Source organism: Apis cerana, linkage group LG4 (genome assembly GCF_029169275.1).
Source record: "Apis cerana isolate GH-2021 linkage group LG4, AcerK_1.0, whole genome shotgun sequence".
In the NCBI taxonomy this organism is placed as follows: Eukaryota; Metazoa; Arthropoda; class Insecta; order Hymenoptera; family Apidae; genus Apis; species Apis cerana.
Window position 1 is genome coordinate 11,121,557 of NC_083855.1, and position 22,902 is coordinate 11,144,458.

Below are 22,902 nucleotides of genomic sequence, written 5' to 3' on the forward strand. Positions count from 1 at the left end.
AGGGAGGGGAGGCACGTATCGCGGAGAAGGAAGGAAAAAGTGGAAGAGAAGAAAGGAGAAGGGAAGAGCCGAAACGCGACAAGGAACGGTGGGGTGGGTTGGCGCGCTAGGGGGAGGTTAGGTTTAGGTGAGGCGCGGCGAAGAGCAACACGGCGGAGTGTAGGGGAGGAGAGGGTCGCGAAGGAGCGAGCGAGCGAGCGAGTGAGCGAGGCGAGGCGAGGCGAGAGAGAGAGAGGAAGAGGGAGAGAGGGAGGGGGAGCGCAGGGTGGCGGAGAGAGGTCGCGAGGAAAAAGAAGAAATCCCCACTCGTAGCGCGTAGATCGGCGGTAGGTTCGAATCGTACTGTCTTGTCGAGACTCGCGTCTGCGTCTGGATGTCTCCGTGTGTTAGTCGCCCCCGGAATCGTCCCGGTCGGCATCGTCGGTGCGCGTCGCGTCGTCGGTGGCAGAGGTTGCCTCGTAGTGGGGAACACTCGCTCGTCCCGCCACCAGCCGAGGGAAGGTTCGAAAGGCGTCGACGGTACGAGGTTACCGTCCAATAGGGAGAACTGCCACCCCGGTGGCTCCGCCAACCGGATAGTCGGTTGCGCGCACAGAACGCCCATCCTCCCCGTTCCTCGAGCTCCCACTGATGTTTTTATTTATTACATCTGTGACTGGGTAGGGAAATACTCCCGACTCGACCGAGAGAGCGTTTGCCACTTTGAGAACGAGCGACGCGCGTCCCTGCGAGTTACCGCCGCAGCCGCAGCTGCTTTCGTCGTCGTCGTCGTCGTCGTCGCCGTCGTCGTCGTCGTCGCCGTCGCCGTCGTCGTCGTCGCCGCCGCCGCCGTCGCCGCCGCCGCCGTTGCCGCCGTTCTTGTCGCCGTTGTCGTCGATCGTCGTCGCCGTCCTTGTGTTCGTTGACATCGTCGTCGCGGTTCCCTATCGTCGCGACATCACCTTCGTCTTTGTCGTCGTTGTCGCGCTCTCGTTCGGTGTTGGTCGTGGTGGTCGTGCGTGTCGCGCGTTCTTTTCCTCGCGTCGACGATATGCGACGTGATTGTTTCTCGCGTTGTTCGTAATACGAGTACCGAGTCGCCGTGTGAAACGAAGTTTGGTTGGTAGTGAGAACAGGAGAGGAGGCACACAGTTGGCGCGTCGGAGAGGGAAAAATCGTGGTTGGTGAATCGTCGAACGAGGAGCAGCTTGGCTGCTCCTCGACCGAAGCGAACCAGCATCACGCGGAACGGGGACCTGTCCGGAACGAGAACGAGGCCGAAGAGGTCGAGATCGTGTGACAACGGCCGATTGACATGGACACGGTTGTTGCAGTGGTTGTGCGCAGTGAATTTGTTACGTACGTACTACACGGTCCAACGTACTCCGTGAGACAACGCGACAACAGTTTACCCGACGAGTGACGACAGTGAGAGGCTCGCCAACGACTCGGCCGATCGATCAATCCTGGATCGACCGGATTTTTCTCGTCGGCTGGTTTCGGCAGCCGAACGAGTCAGAATCATCGTCGCCGCGAACAGAGGAGGAAGAGATCGATCGGATAGTATGCGTTGACCGGTGCCGTTGGTCCCGAGTCGGTCCCGTATCTCGAGGACGCGTCTGTCCACGTGGCGAGAGAGAGAGAGAGAGAGCTCGATAGGGCGAGCAGGGATATAGGACAAAAGGGACGAGGAGGCGCAGGTGGAGGTGGAGAAGGAGAAGGAGAGGAGAGGAAAGAAAAGGGAAGAAAGAAAGGAGATCGAGAGGAACGCGGTCGTCGACGAAGGGACGGTCGATGGATCACGGAGCGATGGATAGCGCTTCTGATCACAGCAGCCGCGCCAGCCCCGTAACCGGCAGTCCGAAACATCCGCACAGCCCGTCGGCTCAGCAAGGTCAGCAACAGCTCCACGGGTCCCAGCACCAGGCACCGGCGTCCCACCAACAGCCTCACCCGCGGGACCAGATCCGCGAGCAACAATCCCAACAGCAACAGCACCGCGGCGTTCCCACGCCGGGATCGCCAACCAGGGGCTCGCCACCTCAAGGACTTCCGTTGAGTCCTCCGCCTCTTTCCGCCGGAGGAGCACCCGGCGCACCGCCGGGCATGGTGCCCCGTATGCCAGGCCTACCGCCACCGGGGCTAGGACTGTTGGGACAACTGGGCGGCATGCTGAGCGGTCATCATGGCTCGCCGCTCGAGCTGATGGCCGCCCATCACGCTGTTCTACCTCCGAGGTCGTACAACAGCCCTCCGCCGATCAGCACCAGCGATCCAACGGCGAACGAGTGCAAGCTGGTCGATTACCGCGGGCAAAAGGTGGCCGCGTTCATCATCGCCGGGGACACGATGCTCTGCTTGCCGCAGGCGTTCGAGCTGTTTCTCAAGCACCTCGTTGGCGGCCTGCACACCGTCTACACCAAGCTCAAGAGGCTCGATATAGTGCCGTTGGTGTGCAATGTCGAACAGGTTAGGATTCTGCGTGGACTCGGAGCCATCCAGCCGGGCGTCAATCGGTGCAAGCTGCTCAGCTGCAAGGACTTCGACATACTCTACAGGGACTGCACCACGGCCAGGTAAGCCCCGTTCGATTCATTCTTCTATTCCCTTCTCTTTGCGCGTTTACCAAAAAGGGGAGAACCGATAACGAAGCCGAGAAATCGATCGCGCGCTCGATATCCCCTCCCCCCTCCGCTCCGCTTCGTTCCTTCGTCCCTTTGCTCTCACGCCACGTACGCGCGTACCTCTCGACCACGATAACTCGCCACGATAACGATGATCCATCCGGATAGAGCCAACAACCGTTTGTTTGCCCGTCCTCCCTTTTTCTGCATTCTTTCACGGGAGAGAGAGAACGGAAGCTACGATCCTCGCGCGTATTAATAACGCCCGGTGTCGCCTCTGGGCAGCACTTTATCTTCGCCTTACCGGCTACGTTCCTTATCCCGTGCTACCGGTCGACCAAAAAATATTTTAATCGCCCCCGATCCTCCTCCTCCTCCTCCTCCTCCTCGTACTTTTTACGCCCGATTCTTCTTCCTTCCTCCATCTCGGAATTCCCACTTCCACGAGTTGCTCGCTCGTCTCACGATCGCTCGACTCTCCACCCGAATCGAGTCCCGTCCCGAAGGAGGGAAAAGGAGGCTTGCCACGCGTGCCCTTGTATCTGGAATTGTCAACGGGCCTACGTGCCAACAGGTGTCCCTTTCACGGCAGTTTCTCTGAATGAATCGTCCCCACACCGAGCAGCCAGAGAGAAGTGGCTGTAGTACAAGCTTACCCCACCCACGAGTCAGAGAGACGGCAGACGAAACGGAATGGTAAACGGAACGAGGGGATCCGCCGTTATCGGGGAAATTATTGTCCCCGACTTTACGCCCTCCCCCGCCGCCCCGCACCCCGACTTTTCCTCCCGACTCGGCCGACCACGATACGTCTCCGCGTCGCGAGGACCGCGATGCTCGGCTCAATTGCCGATCTGGCCGAGGGTGGCCGGGATCGATCGGCCGGGCGGGCGATCGCGGCGAGGGACAATAGCATCGCGGCGAGGCAGCGCGCAGTGGCAGTCGCAACGGAAACGGATTCAGCGCGACACAGAGAGAGGGCGAAGGAGAAAGAGGGCCGAGGGATGGCACGCGGAGGGAACGGAGACGAGTGATCGAAGGAGAAAGCGAGAGAGGAAACGGGAGGAAAGAGAGAGCGTAGGGAACAGGGATCCGAATAATCCGAGCCGTAGCGAGGAGAGCAGAGTTGGCCGAGCCGTCGGCTCGTGCGCGACAGCCCTTCGCGCTCTCTCTCTCTCTCTCTCTCAACTTTTGAAACCTCGTGGAAAAATTTCTCGCTCTCCTTTCCTTTCTCCACTTCGTTCCTCTATCCGCGAAACTGGCGTCGAAAAGTAGAAGCGTTTCCCTTCTGTTGCTTGGAGCAAAAAGCGAAAGTCCGCGCGATTGTACGCTCATACGTATACGTATACAAGCGTGCATTGTCAAGCAAGGGTGAAGGTGGTTGGACGGAACACGCGGTTGGAAAATCGATTGGAAAAACGGGGAGGGGAGGGAAGCGGCGAGGGAGGATCGCCAGGAAAAATCGGATGATTAAGAGACCGCGGTATGGTTCTCGGTGTGCGCGGTCCGGGGTGGTCGCGTGTACCGCTGACGTCGTTACATTCTGATAATGCACGGCGGTGGTAACAGCGCGGCAACGGGCTAACACACCGATGGAAGCATCGATGGAACGCCGCGTCCGAGCGCGGCCGGTTGCAACACGGCCTCCACCGCTCCGCCCGTGGCCAAGCGCGCCTCTATCGCCATCCGCGCAACACCATGCACAGAGAACCGCACCGATAATTCAGGGGGATTTTTCTTGCGGTTTATAGCCGGGCACCGGGTGTGCTCCAATGCCCGCTTCCTCGTTGTCCAGGCGTCCACCACCGCCCCGGCTTGCCTCCCCTCCGGAACCAACCAGTCCAACTCCTCTTCCCCGGTTCAAGGATCGGATAGGAAAGCGGACAGAAGAACGCCCACGCGAGAAGGAACAACGGTCAACCGCTTTGTCCCCGATTCCGCGTCGCGACCGATTCCTTTCTTCCTCGATGATGTTACGCGGCTAATGACGAGGCGTATACGCTAACGAGCCGGCCAATTATCCTCTCTCTCTCACTCGTCAATTTCTTCGATTCTTGGAGAGCCGCGGAAAGTTCGATTCGCGTTGCGTTGCGTTGCGTTGCGTTCGATCGAAGCGCAACACGAGAGAAGAGAGAGAGAGAGAGAGAGAGGAATGGAGCGAACGAGTAAGCGTTCGCGATCGCGATAAGAATTGGCGCGCACGAACGAGAGATTTCCTCGTTTCTCTCTTCTTTCCTCTTACCTTAAATGTCTTTCTCGCGTACGCGTACGCGTAACCCACGAACGGAGCAGGATACGTGGGAGTGCGCGCGGCCCTGGACTATAATTCTATGCGCTATTAGCCGTTTAATTATAAAATTGTGCATAGATTAATTGGCTCCCGTAATGGCCCTAACAATGCACAGACGCGCACTCGGAGAGACTAACAGGGAGAGAGGGAGAGGGAGGGCGAGAGGAGAGGAGAGGACGTAGACATAGTTGCACGGGGGAAGAAAGGAGAGTGGGAGGAGGTGGAGGAGAGATCGAAAAGAATATAGCGGCGAAGGAGGGAAAGGGAGGGAGACGGCGAGGGGAGGGTGGTTGGGGGCACAGTTGGGGAGGAAGCATCGTTATTAATATTTATTTCCTTGGCTCGCCTCCTCCCAACTACTCTCGTTGTTGCCGTGTGCTTATGCACAATCGCGTCTCGAGTCTGGATACGCGATTAAATAGGTATATACGCGCTTTCGAGTTAAGCGCGTGCACACGCCTCGCATGGAAAGTAGTACGATTTCCAAATCGAAGCGGAAAGGAAAGGAGGAAGAGGTGGTGGAATCCTGGCCGCGACGAACGGAAAAAGAAGAAGAAGAAGAAGAAGAAGAGGAAGAAGGAGGAGAGGAATCGCGTTTTCCGAACCTCGAACGCGTTCTTCCATTTATCTTCCGCAAAGAACTTATCCGATCGTATCGAATACGGCAGCTGCTCACCGTTTTTACCTTTTTTTCCCCTCCCTTTTTCGGTTTCATAACCCACGCGCGCTCAACTGGCCCGCTAGCCAGCTTTACGTTTTTAAGGGCTTCTATTATTGTCCGGGGAGGGGTTGCTTTTGACACAGATACTTTTTATTACGGCTCGTCACAGTTTTTCGTCCATCTCCTTTTCCCCTTGCTTCTCCCTCTCTTCCCTTCCCGCATCATCGTTTCCACGTACTTCAATTTCTGCTTCTTCCCTCTTTAACGAACGATGGATTCTTCCATCGAGAACAGACTCGATCGGATAGCTCTCACGGACGATTTTCTTTCCAAGCCCCGGCTACCCTCGAACCCTAACCAGTCGAGGTCCGGTAATTCTCGGTAATTAATAATCCGCAATAAGTAATAATCGAGGGAGTAATCCTGTGCTCCGCGACAAGCAGCGTTCTTAATTCTAGATAATTAACGCAAAGACAAACAAGAAGGATTAACCCGACTTCCTTTCTCCTCTCCCTTTATTTTTCCTCCCAACTTTTCCTCCAAACCTTCTTCCTCCGTCGTTCCTCTCTCCTCCAGTTCAATCCACGAGACCCGTTCGAGAGCAATCCGTTTAATTCCCACCCGGAAATAACGAATCACTCGTGAAAACTACTCGGATTTTCCTCGCTGGAAAAAATTCTTCTCGCCCGCCTCGGCAACGGCGATTCTAATAATAAACGCGGCAGACGATGAAATCGTTGCTCGTGAACTACGTGAATTCATAGACGTGGGTCGGCAAGGGGAAGGGGAGGGATGTTAGGAGGAAGTCGAACGAAACCGCCTGTGGCTGGGATCCACCGATTCTCCTCCACGTTGCAGCCCGATACGAATGCAAGTCATCTCAGGGTCGGCATTGTATCGAAACGGCGCCAGGCTCCCGTTCCGTTTTCACTCCTTGTCTCTCTTCCGTCTCGATTATCCGCGATATTTCCATCGATCCCCGCGATCTATTCTCGTGAATCGATTTCGCGTTTCTCCTCGTATTTTTCATCGATCGAATCGCGAGTGGAGATCTCGAAAAATAATACTTTCATCCGTGAAATTCCTGAATTTTCGCATCGAACGACAAGTAAAAGTCGAGTTTTTTCTTTCTTTCTTTCTCTCTTTCTTCTTCTCGATTCCTCTTCAATCATCGAGTCAATTATCATCGGTTGATTTTTTTGGATGAATTCTTATCTGAAATATCCGTACACGATCTTCTCGCGAAAGTTTCTCGCTCGTTGCAAATGAATAAAACGTATAAATATACCGTATTTGGAGGTAGTAAAATACAATAATGAATTCTTTCGTTGCAATTTAAATTTAATATGCGGTATCATGAGAAATATTATTATTATGTATCAACTTTGTTACACTATATATATATATATATATATATATATATATATACATATATAGAATACATATATATATATATAGAATATATATAGAAAGGAATTGTTCGTATTATATACACACAATAACGTAGCGCCTATAGAAAAGTAATCAACGAGATGGTAAATGGGCGTGACGTGGCATTAATTGCTGTTACGAAGCCCCGTAATGAAAGAAATGTTTAATTTAACTTAAAATAGTTTAATTAAAAATAGATTTAATGGGAGGCGAAGAGAAAGAGAGAGGGAGAAAGAGAATGGCGCGGATAAAACGAGAGGGAAGGAACGATACGTACGTTCGATGGATGCGATAGATGGAAAGTTAGGAATACGAGCAGAGAGATGGAATTGTAACGATGAAGGATACGGTTTGTAACTACGACTCTATGATTTTTAATGGACTCTAATGATAAATGAAGGGGGATTTCAGAGATAAACGCTTTACGAACGATTGTTGGATAGAGATTAACAATTTTTTTATCATTTTCCTTGAGCGGAGAGAAAGAGGAAATTTCAGACGGGATATTTTTGTAAGTAAATAAGAATCCACTTCTTCTTCTTCTTCTTCTCCTTCCTCTTCTCATTTCGCCTCTCCTCGAAATTAAAACGTTCCCTTTAAGTCGAAGAGCCGAGAATCCCACGTAAAGTGGAAAAGAACAGTTTCTGTTCTACTCTCGACTTTTTTATCGGGTCAGTGAGTTTGTTGGAACTTGGCGTTCTTAGAGCGACGCGAGTTACGCCTCCTACATAAATATGTATTCGCCATGTGCGCGCGTACCTCCAGCTTATATCTTACCAGTAGCGTGTGCACACCAGCGTTGTTCGGTTCGAGTAAACAACGACGAGAGAGGGAGAGAAAAAGAGTCATCCTTTTCTTTTTCCTCTTTTCCACGAAAACGTCGCTCGACGCGAAACCTTCAAAATCTTCGTGCCTCGTCCACCGATCCCCTCTCTCGCAGATTCGATCTTCCTACAAAGAATCGAGAAAGATCGACGTACGCAACGTTCGCTCGAAATCGCGACATCGGCACCGACCATCTGTTACATCGACATCGTCCAACCTCTTATTTTTCCACATTGTGTGTTCGCGCGGGCATAAATCATGGCGGAGTGGATGGAATATTTTAAGCGGCAGATCCGGCCTCTTTCAACGTTTCTCGATCGCTATCGCGATCGTGTATAGATCGTATCGGTGGTGGTGATGGTGGTGGTAGCGGCGGTGGTGGTGGCCCGACGAAAAGTGGACGAGCGTTGACGAGGTGATCGATCGAGAGGGTGCGAAACCACCGCTTCGATCGTACGCTGGATGCTCGTGAGTTCTTCTCGAGTGAGTTTTCGGAAGGGAAACGTTAGCGTTAGCAGCGAGAGAAGATGGAAATGTGCGAATTCGCGGTCGCGGACAGGAAGAAAATCGATCGTTTTTGTAGGAACTGGTGACCCACATTAAAACAGCTGACTGCAGGGAGACCCCTGGGTATCTCGTTCCTTCTCCTCCCCCTGCCGGTCCCCTCCACCCTCAACGAGGCCTACCCTTCTAGCCCGACCCTATCTCCTAAAAGACAACCTACCGCTATCGAGCCGTTTCCACTCCACATTTTTTCCTCCTACTTAACACACTCGACCCTCTGCCTTCTCCCGTCCCCAAGACTCGCCAAGACGAGCACACGACACGAACACATTCCATTCGCGTGTAACGCGATAAAAAAAAGAAAGAAATACCGTTTCGAGAGAACACGCTCGGTTCTGATGGATTCTCGAGAGCTGGGACAGGTTTCCCCTGTTTCGCTCGGTTTTGTAATTGCGCTGATTATCCGGCTGGATTGAAACGGTTGCGCGCGTACGGAAAAGGTGGCCTAAGGTTGGATAAGGCGGAGCGAGGGGTGGGGTTGGCAGGAGGTAGGCTGCCAAGGGGTTGATGCGGAAGAGAGAGAGAGAGAGAGAAAGGGAGGGACGCGAAAAGGAGGGGTGGTAACAGTACTCGGCAATTTCGAGTGATTCGTGGACGACGTCGGCGAGCATATCGCACCCCTTCCTCGAGAGAGGTTTCGTGCGCGCCACGCCAACCACTCGAACTCGTTACACGCAGTAATTAAACGACGCACGAGACCTCCCCGGTAAGTTGCTTTCGCTCGCTGTTCCCCAACCCGAAACATCTCCGCCTAATTTTTCTCTCCCCCTCCCCTTCCCTCTCTCGAACACGACCTCGATTTCCGACTATCTCGCGAACCAGCAACGAACCGCCGCGACCATCGTGTCCGGTGGCGTGAGACGAGGAGGAATTCCCTCGATTCGTTTTCGAGAGTTGCTATATCCGTGTACCGTGGACGATGCCTGGAAGAGAAAGTGAGAGAGAGAGAGAGAGGAGGATCGTGGGGATCGTGAAAATCGTGGAAGAAATCGGAATTTCCAATAGCGCACGGACGGATGGATGGATGGATGGGTTTGGCTCGAAGCCACTCATTGGAAGTAACGTCGGTGGAGCGAGGTGGACGTTGCATCTCGGCCAACGACTGTAATCTAGTAATCTGGTAGCAGAGCTGGGGAGGATAGTCCCCGCCACGTATAATCGGCACGGTCTCGCGCAGCGCGCACCTCGTGCGATGGTGATCCGCGAGCAGCGGAAGAATGGAAGAAATCGCGTGGAGCTGACTGTACACCCCCTTCGGGTCTATCCCGAGCCGGAGCTCGGGAGTCGAGGAGTTAGTTTGTTTGCCAGTTACCGAGGCGAAATCGCTACCAATCGAGGCCGTTTGCTCGGCTCGCGTGCCGCCGAGTTTGGCGTAACGTCGCGCGTCAATCAACGCTAGTGAGTCCCTCTCACGGACTCCCACGACGAGTAACGATCCCTGGGTAAGTACTGTGCAGTACCGGGGTATATATCTACGTACGTTACACGGATACCCTTTTGTCGTCGTGATAGGCGTGATATACGTACAACACCGTTGGAAGGGAAGCTTTTCGTTTCGAAAGCATCGAATCGAGGTACGAAGGGAGTCGAAGTCCAAGTCGAAGGCGTTTGCTCGTCAAGAGGGCCGTCGTCTCGTCGACTCGTAGCTATCTTTACACGCGTGCGGTCAGCTCGCGTGTTGCACGCACCTTCTTCTGTCCGATTCCGTTCTCTCTTCTCCGCCTCCACTTTCTTTTCACCCACTCTCTCTCTCTCTCTCTCTCTCTCCGCTTTCTTCGCGCTTCGTTCACAGCCTCGTCTCGTATCGCGATTCCTCTTTCTTTTCCTCTTCTTCGCGGATCGATACCGCGATGATTTCGATGTGGACTTCGCTCCGGCTCTCGTCTCGGCCGTCTATGATTTCTATGATACGGAGCAATCGAGATTGATCGTCGTATATAATTATATCATTGCGCCAAATTACCTGGCGGCGTTCACGATCGTCGTTACGGTTCCCGGCCCTCGAGAAAGAACGAGGCTACGTACGAGGTGTTATTAAGCATCGACGTTGATACGTCCAGCTGCGGATCGGCTTCGCATCGATGTTTTTCCGTTCGGAATCGTCCCGACGATCGGATCGAATCGACAGCTTTCGCGACGACTCGAGATCGATACTCGAAAATATGGAGGATTTATGGAATGTCGGGCGATAAAGAAGAGCGGCGTTGTTGGATCGTGGCAGTTATTGGGACATTTACCGATCGCCGGGCGTCGGTCGGGAGAGGCGCGATCGGCACACTGGGCATAGACGTGTAATTACCAAGGGCTCCAGTTCTCTCCAAGCGGTCCGCTATTTATCAACGTCGCTCGTTACCCGACCTCTCTTCCGTTTAACCCAAAAGAAATTGCGCCCGATCTACGATCCGGTTCCACAGCCTGCCCGAATTTCGCATATATATATATATATATGCACATCTCGTTTCGTTCGAGATGAATATCCGAAAAGTCTTTCGAATATCTTGACGGTTCTCGACGATCGTACGTACGCAAACAGTGCGGATCGTCGTTTCGATCGGTTATAAGGCGATCGTTGGCGAGAGCGAGATGAACAGAGAGAGAGAGAGAGATCCTTATGCCGATCGCTATCGGCTGACACGAGCCATAAAGTACATTTTAATTCGAGCTCACCGCGATAGATAAAGCACGAACGGGCTAGGCGAACCGCGTGTGTAAGCCGATGGATCGCACGTACGGACAATCAGACTTGCAAAAGCGGAGCTTAATTGGCCTCTTAACCGCGCGGGACGATGATTAATTGGCGCGGAACCGGCCGGGGCCCCTGCCGCGAACTCCTCCCTCCTTACCTCGCGACGACTTGACCGAATCTCTTCAACGTACGTAGAGATAACGGAGAGAGGCGCGAGTCGAACGGGGACGAACGGAGACCGATCGTTAAAAACTGAAACATCACCCGAAACGAAATGTACATCGCGTACGTAGGTAATATAACGTTCCGCTTTTTCTCCTGTACCACGTCTCTTCCTCTCCTCCGAGGTTTCCCTCATCTGCCTCTGGTTGGGGGAGGGGGTAGGCGAGAGGTAGATTCGGTCGATCGTTCCCTTCCACGATAATTCCTGAAAATTCCTACCTTTCGAGCCGGCCTGCGAGCCGGGAACCTTCGATACTTACGATCGTACGCTGCTCGAGAGCGGGAAAAAGCAGTCCTCCGAGCGATTCGACCGGCGTCGTCCTTGGCTTTATTCGTATTCGCGCCGACGATTCCTCTTCTTTCTTCCCTGCTCCCCACCGTTTCTGAAACTGCAACTCGCGGTGGTGCAAAAGGAAGAAGAGAAAAGAGAAAAGGAGCTCGTAACCGAGGCGAAGAAAAGTGCCGCCTTCTTCCTTCGCCCTTCGAGCGAGTGAACAACACGCGATCGTTTCGTTTCTTTTCGCGTTTTCGAGCCGTGTGTCGCGTCGAAAAACTCTACACGCTAGGTGTGTAATTGTCGGTTGTGCGTACACCGAGAAGAAGAAACGGAATTACGAGATGACCAGGCCAGGGAGCAGAACGGAAGGGGCGCGAGAGAGAGAGACTTCGCAAACGAGCTGCCGTTAATGAGGCGATATTTCAGTTTTTGAATAACTGACCTAGCCTGGACCGGACACACGTCGAACCGGTTTCAAGGAGAGGAGTCTCGCCTCTGTCTACCGGCATATGTCTCCACGACTTTCTTTCCCTCTTTTGTCCGTTTCGCGGATGTTTCGCCTGGATTTTCGATCGGCAGGGGGAAGGGGCGACGCGTTTCCTTTCGAGTCTTTCGTCTTTTTCTCTTTTTCCTTCTCCGCAGAGTAAATGGAACGAAAGCGAAAGGGAGAAATGAAATTCGCGAATCGAGGATCAGGAGTAGAATCGTGGAGAGGGTTGATCGTGTTGGTCGGAGGAAGAGGAGGAGGAGGAGTAGAAACATCGAGTAACGTGGTGTGGGTATAAAAGATACACAACACCGACGTATCGACGGATGAATCGAAATGAAAACCAAACAAGTCCCCCCCTCCTCTTTGGCTCGCGTCTATTCGTTTCTTGCCAATAATTGATAGAATAAATTAAATCATTTGTCTTGGCGGGAAATTAAAAAGGTAATTTATATACGGCGAGGATCGGGGCGTACCTGGGACCGAGTCCAGGGGACCGACGGCCGCGAGAACAGAGACGGTTGTATACACCTACGCTCCTCGCCGCTACGAGCTCATTCCCCACCGACGAACGCGTGGAAACGTTGCTCTCGGAGACCCACGATACGATACGATGAACAACGACGAAACGACGAATCTTTTCTCACAGGGAGGAAAGACCCAAGTCGGGGAGACGGGCGGGAGGAAGGAACGAAACGTACGCGCGGTGGCTCGTTTCGTTTCGTTTCGTTTCCTTTCGTTTTGTTTCCTCTCTTTCTTTCCTACGTCTTTCGATTTATTCCACGCTGATGAATCAGGTGTGGCGCTCTCCTTCTCCCTCCTCCTTTCTCCTCTCTTTCACCGCGCCCGGGCGAGAGATTACTTTTTGTGGGCGGGAACGCTTTCTGTCAGTGCCTCCGAGGGTAAAAAATATTCAGGTATAGAAACGAACTCTTTCTCGTACGTTCCAACGCGTTGGCCGTGCATATATATATATATATATGCATCTTTTGCTCTCTCCGTTCCTTCTCTCCTGAGGAGGACGTTTAAATTGGAACGCGAAACGCAAACTCTCGTCCCGCGACAAGCGGTTTCAGATTCGCGATCTCGTGGATCTCTCGTGGCGCCACGAGAGAGGAGAGCTTGGTCCACGTGTTCGGTATGGCGATAAATGTCGGGCAGGACGAACGGGGAAACGATGTTTTGACAGATGAAGCGGCGCGTCGCGTGACGGGGGCCCTCAACTCCTTCCAACGAACCCACTCGTAATCGCGGCCATACTTTCGCCGACTACTCGCTACACATGCACCAACATCCGCGGCGCCACTAACGATATTGGCTCAGGCGTTTCGCTCGTGGACCATCGCTCGATAAATAACACCGTGTTTCCGGAATCGCTCGTCCCTTCCTTTCCCTTCCTTTCCTCTCGTTTGCATCGGAAAAACCTTCGACAGAGAGAGATCTCGGCATGGAATGTTTAGTTCTCTTCTCTTGCTTTCCGAGGATCGAGGAATCGAGTCGGAAAATCTGGCGGTGATTCTCGAGGCCGTTCGGTTCGTGGAGCCGGTGGTTGAAACGGAGAGGAAGGAAGAAGGGGGGGAGGATCGGAAAACGGAGGAGAGAAAGAAGAAACAAAGCGGCAGCGACGGACGATTTGTTCGCGCCGCGGGAGTTCGGCTTAACGAAAATAAGCCAACTTCTCACATAACTCACTGGGAAGTTGGAGAGGCCCACCGTCTCCTCTCTATACCTCCGTCCCCGCCGCTCAACGAACCAACAAACGAAGAATACAAATAGAAATCATTAATGGTTTTGTTTCACGGGTCTAGGCTCTAGCCAGAGAGGAAGAGCGCGAGATAATGATTCGTTAATGATTCCATCGGTCGGGCTTGGCCTTGCTCCAACTATATATATATATACATATACATAAAATATATATGGGAACGTTTCTTTTTTTTTTGCTTCGGCCCCGTAACGATGGAACGAACGAGATTTCACGCGGGACTGGTAAACTGATTCGTTGAAACAGTGGAACAGCGGGGGTGATTGGAAAAGGGAACGAATAGCAGCCGATTCATCGTCGGGTGATTTCCACGTTCGCGCGGCTTCCTACGAATCTTGTAGGAAAAAAGAGAGGAGGGAGAGTGGGGAAAAAAGAAAGAAGGAAAAGAAGAGGGAAAAAGGGACGGGAAGAAGGCCGACGTTTAACGCGTGACATCGAGCGAGCGTGGTCGTCGATTTTTAGATAGTAGCACGGGCCGGGGGTTTCCCACTGGAAGGCTAAACCGGGGAAAGCGGCGTCGTATCGATCAATGACACGAGCGTTTCGAACAATGCAACCCCGTTTCTCTATTACGGTCATCAGTCATTCGGTATAAATATTAAATTCGCTAAAAAACTGTTAGACGGTGGGGTCGAAGTTGCACCGTCAGCCGAGTATACAATAGGCGGGGCCAGCTGATCGACATCGCCGATCGAAGGGATCCCGATCGCGAGAATCTTTTTCCCTCTCTTTCTCTGCCTAGAATCGATTCTCTCCGATCCTCTTTCTTCTTCTTCTTCTTCCATCGCCGCTTAAAAATCTCCTCTCCTCGTATTTTGGTTCTCATCCACTCGACACCGTGTCGCGAAACCACGCGTTTTTTTGTTTCTGTCCGATCTTAAACATCTGTCTCCCCCTCCCCCCCAATCGAGCGAATCGAAAGCAGATTCTTCACCATTTCGTCCATTCATCGTCCATCGATCGTCCATTCATCGTTTCTTCCGTCCCCGATCGACAATGAGCGAAGAATCGTTTTTCTTTTTCTCCTTCGAAGACGGGCCTCATTGTCGCCGCGATCGAGGAGGGGGGGAGGGACAAAACTAATTTCGCTAAAGAGGTCTTGGAGAGGAGGTATTGTCGGTCCCGGAGAAACGGCCGTTTAGCGTTCGATAATGAAGCGTATCACACGGCGTTGGACAGGGACAGGATGGTGGCGCGTCCGTGCTGCGCGCACTTCTCTCGAGTGCGGGTTCGAGGGCACTCGAGTCGGAGGATCGAGGCCGAGTGGTAAGAAACGCACCGGTTCCCTCTTCCCTTCCCTTGCGCGGACAATGCGTTTGATCGTTGTAACGCGTCGCAATCCAGCCACTACGACCGACTCAAAAGAGAAGGATTTATCGCCGCTCGAGAGTGCTTCCTTCCTTCCTTCCTTCCATTCCCCTTTCGCGAGAAAGTATCGTTTCCTCCTCTCTTTCTCTTCTCCTTCTCGCAAGTTCGCACGAGATGTGCACGGTTGATCGATCCCGTGACAAGGAAAGGAAAACAGGAAGCCAGATGGAAGGATCGAAGCGCGCGTTAGTTTCTGTAACGCGTTTACCGGTTTTATATATATATATATATACATAAAATATATATAGTAATCGTTTGCGCAGGTATATACGCGAGGCACAATGAGACTCGGCATTAATTAACGAGGAAATTAGCATTGGCGGGGTTAGCGAACGGCAGTGATTACGTTTTAATGATAGCAAGCATCAGCGCGGTAGGAACGGTAGCAGACACCAGATAACTATAACGCGACTCCTACGGGTTGTTGGCTGCGCGTCGAGCCGCCGCAACCAATCTATCTATCTACATCTATTCCCTACTTTTTCGCGCTTCCTCGCAAACTCTCTCGCTTCAGCTCTCCTTTCTTTTTTCTTTAATCGCGCGATCCTTTACAATTACCCATTCCTCCGATTTACTTCCCTTCCTTACGTTCTTTCTCTCCTCGCGGAACGGCGAGGAAAAGGAGGAGGGGGATTATTAAAATTCGAGATGAAGGATTAAATCGTTACGTACGAAGACGGGCGAGAAACGTAGGGAATTGGATTGGATCGAAACCGTCGGTCGGGGATAGATTATGTTATAGAAATCGATTTTCCCAATGTTCCCACGAATATACGGTTACGAGAGTAGCACGTGCGCTTTGGAAAAACTCGGATGGAAGGAAAGAGCGGCGTTGAAAGAGACGGAACGACGCGCGGTGGCGTGGGGTGGGGTGGGAGGGAGGTGCGATATCCGGGCGAGAAAAATCACGTGGATGCTACGTGGATGGAACATCGGTGAAATCTCGCGGTGTTCTTAATTAGCCTTCCTTGGTTAAAGGGGAACGCGCGTAGTAGCGCGCGTCTCGCTTCGCGTTCCCTCCTCGCTCGTGCTCACGCTTAATATACCGCGATAGAACGCAAAGCTGGGAAATACGCGCGTTAACACGCCGTGTTAAGCGCGTTAAAAGTCCGTTGCTCGAAAAGTCTTTCGAAAAATCCCGGATGATTTCCTTCTTCCCCCCTCCGTCTACGATCGCACGTCGTTAATTTCCCCTCTCCTCTCTCCCTTTTTTCCCCTTTTTTCTTTTTATTTCCCGATTCGTAACGAACCGTACGAAACCGTCGAAGGAAAATCGAAGCGCTATATAATTAACGGACACGTCACTCCGGCGTGGGTATACCTAGCCATTTCAGCTAAAATACCGGCCAATCAGCGGAGATTGCCTATCGCTCGTTCCCTGACTATTTAATTAAACCGGGTCACGGTGACTCGCGCTTCACCTCCTCCTTCTCCTCCTCCCTTCGTAACTCGCCGTAATAAATTCCCTTTCGCGCGAATCTCCCTAATTTTCTCCCTTTTTACGCGCTCGATCGAATCCAGCTCTTCGTTTCCATTACATCCCGCGTCCTAATCTCTCTCTCGGCGACGATTGCACGAATCGGAACGACGACGAGGACGAGGAGGAAACAATGGACGCCTCTCTCGGATCTCACGACGGAGGGAATGATCGAGTGTCGCGCGAGCGAGGGACCCGTTACGCGTATCGCGTGCACTCGCCGATCCTGTTACTCGTCTCTCCTTCTCTCCCTCTCACCACGCGCGTGCACGATCCGCTCCGTTTTTTCCTTCTTTTTCTCCTCTTTCAAACCGCTTGGATAATCGTTATATCCGCCGGATAATTAGCGATTACGCTCCCTTATGCACTCCTCCTCGGGTTAAATACGAACGTTTTTTCGCAATGGGTGGGAAATTCGCAATTCGTCAAGAAGGAGGACGCGTGTCATACTTAAGCTACCTTACGTACGTCCTCCTTGCCTTTAATCCGATATTTGCACCGCGCATTCGGCCCGTTTCTGGGAGCGTCTCCCTTTTCTTCCTCTTTTTTCTCCGCTTTTCGGTGTCACGCTCGAGCGTAGCTGAAAGCTCGCGTCGCATAATCGCGCCGCGGGTATCGCGTCCCCCCGAAGAGGCGGCCAATTTCTCGCCCCCGTCGATCGCGCGACGGGTGGTAGACCGTTTGGTTGGCAACAAACGTTACCGCCACCGGTAACTGTCGCCGACAAAATGCACCCTAAATGTCTCTCTTATTTCCCTCCGTCCCCAAGGTCTCTCGCCCTTGCGAAATCGCTCACGCCCCGTTTATCGGGGCGAATGGAGCCGCGCCACTGGATTTCACGCATCCCCGAATTATTTCAGACACCGTTTTTTCTCGCTAAAAGAGAGACGCGACATTCCCCTCCCCCTTCTCTTTCGCTCCCCGAATAATCGAGCCGCTCGCAATTTCCACCCCTCTCTCGATCTCCAACTTTCTCTCTTCCCGCCCCGTCCGTTCCTTTGTCCGCCGGGAAACGAAATGGAAATGCAATAAAAAGTTGTAATCGAGCCTCGGGTCGAGCCTCGGCGATATCCATTTTGCCCGGGCAAAACGCGCGGAAACGTTTCTCCTCGGCATCGTGATTTCTCATTACACTCGAACCCGAGAAACGCCACCTCCCCTCCTCCGCCGCCGACTCGCTTTTTAAATAAGAGATGGAATTTAAAGTCGGAGTTAAGCACCGTGGAACGGACGCCCGCGTTTCCTCCTTCGTGCATTTCTTCCGCGTTACGTAACGCGCCTCGAGCGCGCTATCTCGCGCGATGCGTAAAACGTATCGAGGTCGAGTCGAAACGCGGCGCGAGAGAGAGAGGGGGCGCGAAATACTCGAAACATTTGACACGATCGATTCGAGGTACGCGGGGAACGCGCGATCGCGCCGCGTTCCCCGAATCGGTGCCGTTCCTCGGCCTGCCGGGTAAGGACGTCGTAATAACGCGACGTTACGCCGACGAGCCTGCGTTTTCGTCGGGTTGTAATTTATTCGAGGCCACCCTGTAATTAGCGGGTAGCCCCACGCCGTAATATCCCCCACCCGGCCCGCGTTCCCGGCATTCCATTTATCACAAATCAGCAGCTGCCTGTGCAAACCGGCCACCTCTCGCTCCGGATCCCGCGTTGGTATTTATACGGTTTCCAAGTTTCGGACGATGGAACGATGGAACGATGATGATTACGGCGATTCCATTTTCACTCCTCCTCTCCTTTTTTCCCTCTCCTTTCTAATCTTCTGTCTCGTACGACTCCAACTTTTAAAATCGGCCACTCGATTGGAGCGGAGAAGGGGCAATCGAGCGAATGCCTCCAATTTCCTGCCCCGTGCTCCTTTGCCACCACCCTCCCCCTCCTACTCTAGTTTCTCTGTTTCTCTGTTCGACTCTGTTGGGCGCAGAGGGCGCAACGGAGCAACAGGTGTCCGCGGGGACATTCGCAGAAACGCGGAGGGTGCGAGAGACGGTGGAACGGCGTAGAGGGTGAAGGCCAAAGGGTGGTTCGAGAGCAGGGCGGCGAGAGAATTCCTCCTCTTTATTTATGAGCTTTTTTATTCGACTTGTTGAACGCCTTCCTGCTCTCTTTTTCCCTTTCCTCTCTCGCCCCATTTTTACCCCGTTTCCCTCTTTGCCCCCGTTTCGTTCGCGAATCCACGTCCCCTTGCGTTAATTCCACGGAAGTCACGGCACGATCCGACGACACGGTATCGCAGGGAGGGGGCGAAAAATCCTCTCTCTCTCTCTCTCTCTCTCAATTACGCACACCGAGTGGAAAAGCAGCCGGAGATATTTCAGGTGGTTGCGCTCCAGGTAGACGCCTCTGATCTCAAAGAGACGCGAGCAGGGGATAGATACGATTTGGGCGTAATCCGTCAAAGAGTTCTTTCAACGTCCGTCGGAACGATTTATCTACGATCTCCATTAAAGTTCAGTTAACGCCCTCTTGCCTCTCTTCTTTCGTTTTTCGTTCCTCGCCTCGCTTTTTCTTCTCTCGCTCCCGCTGCCGCTTCTTTCCTTCCCTCCCCCCTCTCCCATTGCTCTCTCTCTCTCTCTCCTTCCCTCTCTGTCTCTCCCTCAACTAAAGGCTTTTCGGATTTGTGCGTACAACGACGAACAATCCTCTCCTCGAGAGGAGATCCCCGAGTTTGGGCGCAAAAGCGTCAATTATCTTCTCGCTTCCGTTGCCACGCTCAAAGATCATCGGATCCATTCCATCTCGATCCTCGACTACTATTGCTATTATCTGCTACTGTTGCCTCCAACTTTCCAATCTGTCCAATATTTCTCTCTCACGGAACGACGAGCCGACATTTTCCGCGGGTGACGGACCGTTTTCAACGCTATTCCTCCTCTCTCTCTATCTCTCCCCTTCCTTGTCCCTTCCCTGCTTCGATCGCTCCCACGAGATGCGGACGAAACCGGTGGAAGCCGGCGTAAAAGTTAAACGCAACGTCCGAGCGATCCTCTCCTCGAGATAGGAAGGAAGCGCGCGCGTTCGCGCGTATCGTGTAACATTACGTTCATTAAAGGCGGGATCGAGTACGCGTGTGCGTGCTCTCTTATGCGTGCTCTCTCTCTCTCTCTCTCTCGCAACCCTTCGTTCTTACGTTATACCCCTCCCTTCGTCTCGTCTCCCCTTTCTCTCTTCCGCCCTTTCCACCCGCGAAAAGGTATCGAGTTACCCCCGGCATAATTCCGTTAATTATGATTTCGTAGGATGATTTTCCCTGTCTCTCGCGTTCCTCTTCGTTCCGCGAAATTCTCGTTTCACGCTGGCGTGGAGATCGGGGACGATCGTGCCCGCTCCATTCTCCAACACGCCAGCTACCCTGTTACGCCGATTCTCGCAGACGAATATAAATATCCGTATATATGTATGTATAAGACGGTAGGTGGTGGAGCAATTTAAACGTCGTTGAATGCAAACTCGCGCGATGATTGCGTTCATAAAGCGCGTAGGCAGCTTGGTGGACGTCTCCTCCTTGGCTGATATCTAGGCAGAACGTAAGGGTAATTTACATTGATATTTATGCCGTGTCATAACCGGGGCCTCCGCCACGGAACGGATTGGTATCGCTAATCCCCCGTCGTGCCGGGGGGTTGTTTTAATTGAAATCTTACTCGCCGCCTCGACTCTCCTCCACGATTCGCGTACCGGGGGCGAGGAGAGAGAGGGAGAGAGAGAGAGGCGAAGGGGTGGAAGGACGCGTCGCTCGCGTACGAAGGGGTTAACGAGGGAACGTTACACGTGTCTCGCGTACTTCTCGAGTTAAAGCACCTCGCGAGAACATACCATTTTCACCCTCTGACGGAGGAGGAAAGGAAAGAAAGGGGACGCGAAATCGTGTTTGTTGCCGCGGCAAATGGAGAGAGATATCCTCCCCGGTTCACGCAAAGGCTGGTACACACGGCAAGATACGGATAAGATAAAGTTTGGAGAATTTGGCGAAATGGTTTGATTTCGGATACGAGAGCGAATCGCGAAGAGGCGAACGGAGAGGAGATGGAGATTCTATTTGTTCGAAACGGGAGTTGCTTAAGTGGCGCTAAAGGTTCAGTTTACGATAAGCATCGTCTGCGAACAGTGTTTCTAGAAGAAGACAGGCCCGTGAGAAAATTTCGTGGAATAATTTCTGTTTCCTTCGCGCCTCGTTTCATTTCGGGGAATGGAATTCCGAAGAAAGGTTTTACGCCACGCTGTTTCGCACCGATGGATCGTCGGTGTGGATCACCCTTAAGAATCGACCCTTGAGGGGGGAGGGGAGGCGAAGGCGAAGACGCTCGGTGTGCGATAGCGCAGGCGCGTACATACGTAATTCATAGCGCTCCCGGCGAATATTATTCTGGTTCTGGTTCAGGGGAGGGGGGGATTGTTTCCGGGGGCCGCGTTACAACGCGTTTTTCGAAACGACGAAAGTTGCTCAATTCCGCGGGATGGTCGGCGCGAGCCGAAATGTCAACCGCGAGACTACTAAAACGAGAGAAACTTTTAATTCGTTCATTTCGCCGGGCTCAAAGGGTCGGCGAATGAGGCTTATTAAAATTTATACGAGCCTCTTCCTTCTCCTCCCTCTTTCTGCCACCTTATCTCGCTCCCTCCTCTCTCTCTTTCTCTCTCTTCTCTTCCGCTAACAGTGGAAACAACGCGAGATTCTTTTCTCTTTTTTTCTTCTCCTTCTTCTTCTTCTTCTTCTTCTTCTTCTTCCAGCTTCGACGATAAATTGATGTCGTTAAACGTTTTCATTTCGCTTGTTAGACGAAATGAAATCGTTCGTAATATCGAGTTTTATCTTCGAAGGGACGTTTCGCTTGTTAATCCACCGTCTTCTCGCGAGTATTGCGCCGAGAGGAAAAAAGAAAGAGAGAAAAAGAGGGAGATTGAGAGGGAGGAATACAAGACCGTGGTTTGTTCTGGAAACGTTAGACGTTCACCCTTTAATCCTTGAGACAATAGCCGGAGATGAAGAGAAAGAGAGAGGAAGCTTGTCCCTTTTGGCAAAGGGTTGCTAGTTCGCATCGACCCCCTCAAGGTCCGTCTCATCCGTTCCATTCTCTCTCTCTCGCCACTCTTCCCGGCCGTGCTAATATTTTTCGAAGGGTTGAAATCTAATTTTTTTTTCAACCCCTGACAGAATTCCCGGCCGCGGTTCGCGTTCGTTTCACTCCCCTCCCCTCCCCTAAGCGGAGAAAGAACGGAACAAGGGGAGGGAGAGTAAAGTTCGCTCCCAATAGACATAATAAAAACGCCATCTGAAATATGCATCCCTTAATAAAACTGTCCAATTAGGCGAGAATGGAATTAAGTATTTAAGGGGTGTCGGTGAAGACTTTTCCTCTGGCTCGGTGCTCCTCAGGTGCTCCCGGAAACCCTTTTTACGAAAAGATTAGGTTCTTAGATCCCCCTTCCCTCCCCTCTTTGACCGAAGAAACGAACGAGCCGACACGGGGGTGAAAGGGAAAGGGGGAGGGGAGAAAAGAAGAATCCTTCCTAACCGAAACGATGGAAGGGGGGAAGGCGGTGGGTGGATTCCTTCGCCGTAGGACGGGATCTGAATTATTTATGGAAACGAAATTCTTTCTTTCGTCGTCTTCTCCTCGATCCCTTCGATTCGCAACCGCGTCCGCTAATTTGCGTCCGTCGCGGACACACTTTCCTCCTTTCCCTGGCCAGGATATTCGATATTCGTTTGAATCCGTCCACGGATGGTCGACGAGTGAACGGTGGAAGTAGTACAAGGGGCAAGATCGATGGTGCGGCGGAGGATCCGAAAGGGCTCGTGGCAGGGACAGCTTGGTCATTTATAAAATTAAATCCCTCGAATATTTCAGTCGTACAAATCCCCGGGGCTGGATGCGGGGGGAGGGGGAAGGGCCGGCAGTGGGGCAATCGTAAAAATTCCACGAGGTCTGGACGCATTGGAAATCCGCGTAATTAACCGAAGGAATTCCAGGGAGTACACGCCGGGGAGGGGGTGGCGGTGGCGATGGTCGATTAAAAAACGCGAGCAACGCCTAGAATGGAAAGGGGGAGGGAAGTCTCTTTCTCGCTCGTGCCCGCCACGCGCAACACTTCCTCCGTTCTCTCACTCGCCTCCTCTCCTCCTCCCATCGCCTCGCCTTCTTCATTTTTCTTTTTTTTTTTTTTCGCGTTTCCACCTTTCGTTCGTCGAATCGTTCCGCAACGCGCGTATACACGCGGCGCCTCCCTCCCTCGCCAAAT

General features: G+C 52.6%; 1 protein-coding gene across 7 annotated transcripts in view; it reads left to right on the forward strand.

The window, feature by feature from the left end:
* The first annotated feature begins 330 nt into the window (after positions 1-330).
* Positions 331-22,902, forward strand: part of LOC107996054 (dachshund homolog 2) — a 136,140-nt gene continuing 113,568 nt past the window's right edge. For all 7 annotated transcript variants that reach the window (XM_062074156.1, XM_062074161.1, XM_062074158.1 and 4 more), the window contains exon 1: positions 331-2,555. In XM_062074156.1, the coding sequence (XP_061930140.1) occupies positions 1,774-2,555 (782 nt within the window). In that variant the 5' untranslated portion in view covers positions 331-1,773. The remainder of the gene's footprint in view (positions 2,556-22,902) is intronic.